Here is a 10,293-nt window from a genome sequence, read left to right as displayed (position 1 = left end):
CACAAACACATCTATCAACCACTACATATTTTCTATCACGATCATCAACACAATCAACTATTAATGTATCAATCAACTTTAGAATTACAACCGCCAACACCACTAGGAACCGCCGCCACTATGACAATCCAACACCATCAGGAATCGCCACCACTATGACAATCGAAACAATACCAACCACATCCACCATCACAACTATTACCATCACCATTTATACTAGCCACTATGAACAACTATTACCATCAATACAATCACTATAAACAATCCCACAATCACTAGCAAGCATAAATATTATTTTTTTAATCAAATAATGATATATTTTATTTATTTATATTTAATTAATTTTTATTTGAATTGCATATTTATTATGTAAATATAAATAAATTACTTAAATTTAGACAGAAAAACAATCAATTTTAATCATTCAATGTCCATATCTAAATATAATTTCTTAATCATTTAGATATGCATCTAGATTCATACATCTAAATCTTAATGAAAATAAAGGAGACAATTAAGTATATTTAGTTGCACGATTATTATTCAAATGAGATTTTAAATTTTTTAAAAATTAGCAATTGACTAGGCTTAAATTCTTTAACGACGTGAAAATAACTTGTAAAATATTATGATGCAAAAATATAAACTTATGTTCCATAAAATAGTTATTTGCGAAGGATTTTCTTACAAAAAATTAAATAAATTAAAAATCAGCAAATGACTCTTACTTAATATGCGTCCTTTTTTCTAAACAAATAAAAGAGAAGAAATGTCAAAAATTGTGTGTTTACCAACGACTAAATTTCTTCTTTTAGAGATATGACTTATGACTTAATGAGTAAAGTTCGTTTTACTCGCAAGTATATTATAAAGTAAAAGTCTTTGTATTATTATTATTTATATTACCATCATTGACTATGAATTTATCGACAAAATACACCCTTAGTGCGCTATTATATATTCACTAATTTGAATATTTTTAAAGGTATAAAATTGAATAATAAGTGCAAAACAATATTACAAAGAAATACTACTAAATTAGTAAGGATTTTTCTATATCCAACTGCCAATAGAAAGATCAATGCCCAAAGTTTTACTTTGCATTTCAAGAAATTTAAATCCATTCATTTTCAGTTGTCATGTGTTTTTTTTAAGATCAGTTTAATTAATTTCTAAAGTTAAAATAAATTATATTAATTTATTTTTTTTAAATTAAATATTTAAAAATTATATACAAGATATTATAAGTTATATTTTTTTACATAATAATATATTGTTAAATTTAATTAAATTTTTATTATTTAATTCTAAAAAGATTATAATAATTAAAAGTGGACAAAGCGTAGATAAGACCAACTGGCTATCTCCGTCAAAATGGCTTTTAAAAAAATCTCAATAATTTTATGTGGTCCACGCGCAATGCTTAACCACACGTGTGTCAATAATTCTTAATTTGGGATTTGGAGTTATAATAATACTTTCTCCGTTTGGAATTATTTGTAATGTTGCGTTTGTCGAAAATCAATTTGATTAATTTATAAAGGTAAATTAGATTACATTAATTTGATATTTTAAATAAAATAATTAGATATTCTAAAACTACATGAAAAGTATTATACATTACAATTTTTTGCATATTAATATGATAAAAAATGTATCTTAAAATATTAGTCAAAATTTTTATAATTTAACTTTAAAAATAAAATCACAATAAATAATATCGGACGAAAAGAGTAAAATACATTTTGATTCCATCAAGCAACAACCGCCAGCTTGCTTTGTTGCCCTCTCTCTAATTTTCTGATTAACACATCCAAAATCTATCTATACATAAAAAAACATATTATTATAAAATAATTTTATATATATATATATATATATATATATAATATTTTTTATCGAGAAAATTCAAAAAGACACTTCGTTTCACCCTATATCTACCTTTGATCATGCAGTACCCTCTATTTCATGATATTTTAAGCTTTGAGTCTTTTTTATTTTTTAAATTAACTTAAGGTTTTAATTTTTAAGACTATTCTTTCAATTTTATCCTTTAAGACTATTCATGCAATTTTACCCTTTAAGTTAGTATTGAATTACTTATTGTAATTAATTTTTACAATAATTAATAAGGATAAAAATAAAAAATTATGTTCAATTTATGACCTAACTTATTTTTCTAAAAGAATGTAAAATACCTCAAAGCTTAAGTTATTACGGAATGGAGGGAGTACCATCTTTAGTAATACTTGAACTCAAACCTCTATCATCTAGTACTCACTCGAAAGAAGGGAACTTGTTCATGAGTCTATTTTTTTTACCAAGAGATGGCAAGATAGCAATGATTTTAGATCAAGTTAATTTAAACAACGTCAAAAGGCCTGACTAGCGTCAAATAGGCGGATTGGATTGAAATTAGAGATATTAAAATGGGTTGAAATAGAAATCGAGTTGGATCTTGACCCGCCAAGATTTACTTTTGACTCAAATGGGCTAAAAACGGATTGGGTCTTGACCCACTCAATTTGACCCGCTTAATCTCAATAATTTTAACATAATGATATTTAACTTTTATAATCACAATTTAAATGTCAATTAAAAAAATTAAAAATAATTAATGAAAATATAAATCCTAAAAGATGTTAAATAGATAACAATTCATACCTTTAATATAGAAACATATCTTAATAAAGAATTTTAGAACAGGTTGAAATTGGAGATTAAATTGTGCTCAATTGGAATTCTCTTAAAATGAGTTAAGCTTAAATGAGTTGAGATTGAACATATTTCAAATTATATCGATCCCAACCCTTTAAATTTCAAACGAATTGATCGAATTATTTATATTTGGGTTCATTTTTTACACTCATAGATCTAGCTAACATGACAAAGCAAATGATTTTGTAGAAAAACGATTATAAAAGCTATATATAGCCTATTTAAAATCCAAATAACTAACCCCGTGACTTTATTTTATTATTTTTAAAAAATTTTTTTTTAAAAATATTTTAATCAACAAAATATGAAAAGATTTAAAATTATTTTTAAAAATATTTTCATCAATCATACCCTTGTGTCCAATCAAATTACATGTCAACCTTTTTATTTTTTTGATAAATTAAATTTACGATTTTTAATTAGAAATTACCATCCGAGCAACTTCCGAAGAGAGTAAAGTAGAAGAATGAGAATGTGAGCATGCGAGTGGGTTCACATGTCAAATGGACCCCACAAACACTTTTCTTTGCTAGAAAGGTGTCTGCATCGCACGTGCGTAGTAGCCGACAGATAAAAAAGTGCCCTTCATTTCCCATTGGTTTATTCTCTTTAAAGTGGGACCCATTCCACGCTTATCTAGCTCACTCGTGTATTGTCCCTTCCTCTTAAAATAAAGCATCTTTATTCTTTAACCATTAAATTTCTCTCAATTATAATTTTAAATAATACATAATTTGTATTTTTTTAATTGATTTATTATATCCTTACTTTACCTTACATCATCAATTTCTAATTTTTTTTTTGTTTTTCATTAAAAAAGTAAATATTATTTTCTAAGATGAAAAAAGAAAGTAAGAAATACCAATTGAGTATATACATTAATGATGTTTTATAATCCCTTGCTTCTTTTCATATAAAGTGCATCAAGATTTAGCTATTTACTAATATTTACTTTAATCATCGATTTCTATAATTTTCAGCCTGATCATGTCCTTAGTAGTTAAAATTAGGTTATGTCATGTCTAATTATCTCTGAATCACTCAATTCTTCTTTGGCATAATTCTACCTCTCCTAACTCTTGCAATAATTAACTTTTTAATTGTATATTTGCACATTATCTCTTTATAACAGCGTTTCTAATCATATCTGTCATAGTAAGCCAACACATTCATCTGAATATCCTTATCTTTGCTATATTTATATTCTGAACATATACATATTCATGAGTTTATAATACTTCGCCTCATACATGATAAATAAGTGTTAACCTAACCATCACTTGTAGAATTTACCTTTAAGCTTTGACAACACATTCTTATAACCTAGTATTCCAAATTTGAGCCTCCATCTCACACACTCCGCTCCAATATGACATGTAACTTCATTAATAATCTTTATATCTGTAGACATTGAAATTTTGTGGGACTCTACAAGATGCGTTCAATTCAAGTTGAGACTCTACAAATTGTGTTCAACTCAAACTAGGATTGTTGGAGGCTACTCAACCCTAAACCCTAGTTCACACCTATATAAAGGGTACTGAATTCCCTTAAAAGGCATCTCAGAAATTCCATAAAGAGATCAAATCTTGAATACTCCACAAATTGATGGATTATTCATATAGAGAGATCAAATTTAAATCATCCTAGTTCGAGAAATATGCCACTAACGACCCTCGAATCATGGATAAATCCTAGAAGAGTAGAATCAGGAGATCAACAAAATTATACCCGCAATCTATCTTGATCAATAAAATCACGTCTCTTCATATTTTATTTGTGATTTAAATTTGTTTTCTGTCACTTTAAAATTCGTTGCAAACAAAATTGGCACGCCCAGTGGGACCAAATCTACCTTTCATCTCTTCTCTCTTAAATTAAATTTGAAAATATGAAGGTGCAAAGGTGGAAGAATGAGTACGTACTTCAAGCCTTGTCTTTGAGTTTCATCAAGTCTACACACCGACAAGCCTTGAAGCAGGGCATTTGTAGACATTGAAATTTTGTGGGACTCTACAAGATGCGTTCAATTCGAGTTGAAACTCTACAAATTGTGTTCAACTCAAACTAGGATTGTTGGAGGCTACTCAACCCTAGACCCTAGTTAACGCCTATATAAAGGGTACTAAATTCCCTTAAAAGGCATCTCGAAAATTTCATAAAGAGATCAAAATCTCGAATACTCCACAAATTGATGGATTATTCATATAAAGAGGTCAAATTTAAATCATCCTAGTTCGAGAAATACGCCACTAACGGTCCTCGAATCATGGATAAATCCCAGGAGAGTAGAATCAAGGGATCAACATAATTGTACTCGCAATCTATCTTGATCAACAAAATCATGTTTCTTCATATTTTATTTGTGATTTTAATTTAATTTCCGTCACTTTAAAATTTGTTGCAAACAAAATTTATCTAAACAAGATAATCACCATACGTCCCAACATTATTACATGTTTCCGCAAAGAGTGCAACGTGTATCTTTGGATTTCCTTTGCCCTCAAATTGTTGAAACTTGGAAGGTTGATAACCAGCAAAAATCTTGAAGTTATCAATTCTTGCAGTGTATGACTTGGCATACATATGAGAGGACTTGGTAGAGACTTCATACTTATCTTTGATAGTGCCTTCAATGAACTCCTTGAAGCGATTGAGTGGGATCATTCATTTGGAAGAAACTGACATCTCAGTAACAGGTGGTGCCTACTTCGCAGGATCTCCAATCTTTTGAACTTCAACACATTTTCCAGGCGCATGACTCGTTTCTCCATCTAAAAGTCCTCCCACTCGATCCATCAACTTATCGATTCTAGACTCTTGGTGCTGTACATGCTTTGTCAATCCTTCAACCAACTTTTCCAGATTTGCGAGTTGTTCCTCAGGGAAAGAAGCAGCAGTCACCATTTTTTGCATGATCATTGGAGATGTAGGAGAGTAACATGGATTATCGCGTAAGTTGATCTTCAGTGGACTCACGTTACATGATGCACGAAGAGATGATTCATCGGTCGAATCATAGCTCTTCCTTGTTGTAGAGTTCTTGGAACCAGATTGCTCAAGTAGAGCTAAGGTTTTCTTGATTTTTTCAGCAACACTACTTTCCCCTTCTAAAGCATTTGTGGAGAAAATTGACCCTCTTGGAGTTGCAAACCCAAAAACTGGAGTTGACGCGGACAACACTTGAAGTGTTTGTTGTCCTAGCATAGCAGCTTTGCTTCTCGTAACCACTCCAAAACTTCCAAAGGTAACACCCAGAATGTCTTCAACTTCAGTAGAGAACTTGGAGCTAGTGGCCTTAGAGGCAGTTGATTGAGAGTTGTTCTTCATAGAAGTCATCTCGATGGTTTTTAAGGCTTGAAAAGTTGAGATGAGAGGTAGAGATTGTCCCACTGAGCGTGCCAGAATTTGTAGACAATAAAATTCGCGTCGAGAAAACAATAATCAGTATCGGAAAATTATAGCAACAATCGATTTTATTATTTCAAATACGAGTGTTACAATCTCTATGATTCCTCTGAATTCGCCTTTTCAAATATAAATTCAAGGGCTTTAAAGCTTGATCTTGAACTTGGGATTTATCTTGATCTTAATCTCTATCTTGATCTTGATCTTGGACTTGAACTTGAACTTGGACTTGAACTTTATGTTGAACTTTATCTTGATCTTGAACTTGAACTTGAACTTTATCTTGATCTTGACTTCTAGTTGACTCCAAGGGCTTCGAGCTTGATCTTGAATCCGACATTCTTGATCTTGATCGTTCTTGATCTTTATCGTTCTTGATCTTGATCATTCTTGATCTTGATCATTCTTGAAACTTGAATGCTTGAATTCTTGAACTTGTAGAGAAATCTACAGCTTTTGATCCACGAGCTTTCTCTAGCTTCTTGTTAAAATTCTTGGTCCTCTTTTCTGAATTATGAAACCCCTATTTATAGTTTTAGAATAAAGGAGTTGTAATTGGAATAAGACTCCCTTCGACCAATTAGATTTAAGTGAAATATCATATGGGCTTTATGAAGCGGACTTTAATTAAATTTATATTTATCTGAATTTAAATAATTAAATCAATTATATTAATCCATAATATTTATTTGGACTAATATATTTATTAATTTAATATAATTCAAACCATTTAATAAATTTATATTTAAATAAATTTTAAATGATTACAATATCTTCTTGAATTATGAACTTGAAGCTTCCTTTCTCGTTTATGATTTATGTGTTGATCTTCACTTTCACCTTCGCTCCCTACATAATGTCACTGAACTAGCACATATGCATTGATCTTCACTTTCACCTGCGCTCCCTACATTATGTCACTGAACTAAAACTTTGTATACTCTATTTTAGTTCAATTTAACTTCAAACTTTTAGACTGTATGATCTATCTCTAATCTTTTAGCCTATCATTTTCTCTACCCACATCTTATCATTCAATACTATATTATTTGCGAATAATACACACCAGATTATCTCTCCTATATGTCGTGTCAATTCATCCTATCATTAATATAAATATAATCTGACTCAATGTTGATCCTTGGTGCAATCCATCATGACCAAAACATTTTTTGAGTCTCCTCCACTGTTTTGGCTGGGCCTTGGATCCAGCTTAAGCATCCTTAATTTCCCTAAGGTAAGTAATAAAGCATCTCTAGTCATAATCCATCATAGTCCTAAAATGATAAATGTTACTCTCTCGGTTATTAATTACTTATTCATTTTTAAACTAATAATTTATTAAAAAAATAATTATTGACATAGAAAATTTATTATTTTTCCCTTATTAATTATAAAGTGTATGAATTAATAATTTAAATTTTTTTATATTTTTCAATGCAATTAATTAAAAATTCAATATGTAAAATTATTATCTTTTCTTAATTTGTCAAAAGGACAAGTAAATAAGAATAACTAAAAAAGAAAATATAAACAAATAATTTAGGAAGTTTGAATTAAAATATGTATTTGGCATATCTATTAAAAATTCTTTATTTTATAATTTGATATAATATTATGTACTCCCATTTTTTGTTGTATAAAATGCCACATAATATTTGTATGGTCAAATTCATGAAAAAAGGGAAGAAAGAATCTAGGCCAACGCCAGAGTGTTTGTTGCGCAATTCCAATAAAGAAAAGCTTTTCACCATTTGTGAAACCAATAAGCCTTTTTCTCTCTCCCATTTCCACTCTGTACTGTCGTCGTCGTCGCCTGTAACAGAATATGACGGCCGGCACCGGCGGTGGAGGATCGTCGGGAAGGTTGCCGACGTGGAAGGAGAGGGAAAACAATAAGAGAAGAGAGAGGAGAAGAAGAGCTATTGCCGCCAAAATATTTACTGGCTTACGAACTCAAGGTAACTTCAAGCTTCCAAAACACTGTGATAATAACGAGGTCTTGAAAGCTCTCTGTATTGAAGCTGGTTGGATCGTTGAAGATGATGGCACCACTTATCGCAAGGTTAGAATTCGATTCGATGCTATTGTTACTGAATTATTACTGTTTTTGTGCTAATTTTTATAATCGTAGATCTACATACCAGCTAGAAAAAAGTAGATCTGGAGATGAACTTTCGTTTTTAGCAATAGGATCTTGTTTATTGCTTTCTACTGTTTGATTTGAAGTTCTGAAAATAAGTTTTTCAATTTTTGATGTCCTGTTTGGTGAAAAGCATATGTTGATGGTTCTAGTTTTTGCTTGACAAAGTATTCATACTGCAGTTCCCAAATAGTTTGAGATCTGAAATATTTGTGCTGTTTAGTAGTGTTTATGAAGTTGGTAGGAATTGAACAGATAGTAAGTAACCTGTATATTTCTCCTTTTTTTCTGTCAAATTGCTGCAATTTGGGGATAGAGTTAGCTGGTATGTTGCTGGTGGGAGGTGGTACGTATTTCACGGAATTAGTCGAGGTGTGTTAAAGTTGGTGACCGCAGTTATAAAAAAGGAAAAATGAACCTTTCCCCTCCCCAGCCATTTGGGTTAAGAAAACAAATTTCTGTCAATTTGCTCACCATTTGCGGTTCTGTCCATGAAGTTGTGTATGGATTCACTGCTGGAGTATTACATATGATGAATGAGTGTGGATATGTTTTCGAAATATTGTTTAACAATTTACTCTGATTGGGATGCTAATTTTTCTTCTTAATCGCAGGGACACAGGCCTCCACCAATTGAGAATGGATGCGTCTCTATGAATATCAGTGCATCTTCATCGATTCAGCCTAGCCCAATGTCATCCTCTTTCCCCAGTCCTGTGCCTTCTTACCATGCCAGCCCAACATCATCCTCATTTCCTAGCCCCTCCCGTTGTGACGGGAACCCCTCATCATACATCCTTCCCTTTCTCCATAACTTAGCTTCCATTCCCTCTACTCTGCCACCTCTTCGTATATCTAATAGTGCCCCTGTTACCCCTCCTCTTTCTTCTCCTACCCGACGTTCAAAGCCCCCCAAACCTCTATGGGAATCCCTCTCCAGGGTTCCATTGAATTCTTTCCAGCACCCACTTTTTGCTGCTTCTGCACCATCAAGTCCCACTCGACGCCGATACTCTAAGCCTGCTACAATTCCGGAATGTGATGAGTCTGATGCCGCCTCAGTTGAATCTGCACGCTGGGTCAGCTTCCAGACGGTGGCAGCTCCAACTTCGCCTACTTTTAACCTTGTAAAACCTCTTCCTCAGCAGAACATTCTCTTAGATGCCTTAAGTGGACATGGAATGTTTGGCTGGGGCGAAACAGCAGCTCAAAAGGGACATGGCGCTGAATTTGATTTTGAGAGCTGTAAAGTGAAGGCATGGGAAGGTGAGAGAATACATGAAGTTGCTGTGGATGATCTAGAGCTCACTCTTGGTAGTGCAAAAGCACGTGCTTAAGCTCCTTAATGAGATGATTCCGATAAAGGATTAGAATAGGATGAGGTTAATTATTGAAAAAGAAGGAGTATGGAGAGCTTATTCCATATCTGCAACGTTGCAATTTGCACGCGGTTCACCACATCAATTGTGCACTATAAGTCATATTGAGCCAACTACATGGATCTCATTTGTAAATTCTCTTACTATACACCTGAGAAGTTGAATTGAGCATGTGATTTCTTGTTCTCTCTATTGTATAGTTCTCTAAACAAGTGATCACCATATGAAGCTAAGATGTCCATTGAATTGAGCAGCTCGTTGAGCTAGATGTGTCCAGAGAATTGTGAAGTCAAACTGATGAAATGAAGCAACAATTCTCTGTTAATGTTAGAGCTGCTCTTACTGTATTTAAGTAATGAACTCATAGATCCTGTGTGTTTGTATTTGTCTGGGTTTGCAAGACCCTCATATGACATTGTAATGTAGAAAAGTGCGGCGAATCATGGTGAGAACATCCATTACTACTAGTTGTTAAACTTGAAGGTCACATTGAATTAGAGCTTAGCTTTTATTGTGGATTTTCTTCTCATTGACAATGTCTTAGAGTGAACTTTCTGTTTACCATTTTCTTCTCTTTAGTAACACAACAATGAAAATGGTATATGGATTTGTATTGGCTTCTTAATGATGTTGAAAGTTGTAATA

The 10,293-nt window shown here is 32.1% G+C and overlaps 1 protein-coding gene across 1 annotated transcript; it reads left to right on the top strand.

Annotated features, from left to right (window-relative positions):
* The first annotated feature begins 7,777 nt into the window (after positions 1 to 7,777).
* Positions 7,778 to 10,293, top strand: LOC107011398 (BES1/BZR1 homolog protein 2-like). The gene is made up of 2 exons (XM_015210893.2): positions 7,778 to 8,191; positions 8,884 to 10,293. Exons 1-2 carry the CDS (start codon positions 7,955 to 7,957, stop codon positions 9,604 to 9,606), a joined length of 960 nt encoding a protein of 319 aa, XP_015066379.1. The 5' UTR covers positions 7,778 to 7,954; the 3' UTR covers positions 9,607 to 10,293.

This window comes from Solanum pennellii, chromosome 2 (assembly GCF_001406875.1).
Source record: "Solanum pennellii chromosome 2, SPENNV200".
Lineage (NCBI taxonomy): Eukaryota > Viridiplantae > Streptophyta > Magnoliopsida > Solanales > Solanaceae > Solanum > Solanum pennellii.
Note: the sequence above shows the minus strand (reverse complement) of the source record. Positions and strands in the feature narration are given on the sequence as shown.

Coding starts and splice junctions, on each gene's coding strand:
- LOC107011398 (XM_015210893.2), top strand. CDS start 7,955: ATGACGGCCGGCACCGGCGGTGGAGGATCGTCGGGAAGGTTGCCGACG. Junction 8,192..8,883: donor ATGGCACCACTTATCGCAAG/GTTAGAATTCGA, acceptor TCTTAATCGCAG/GGACACAGGCCTCCACCAAT.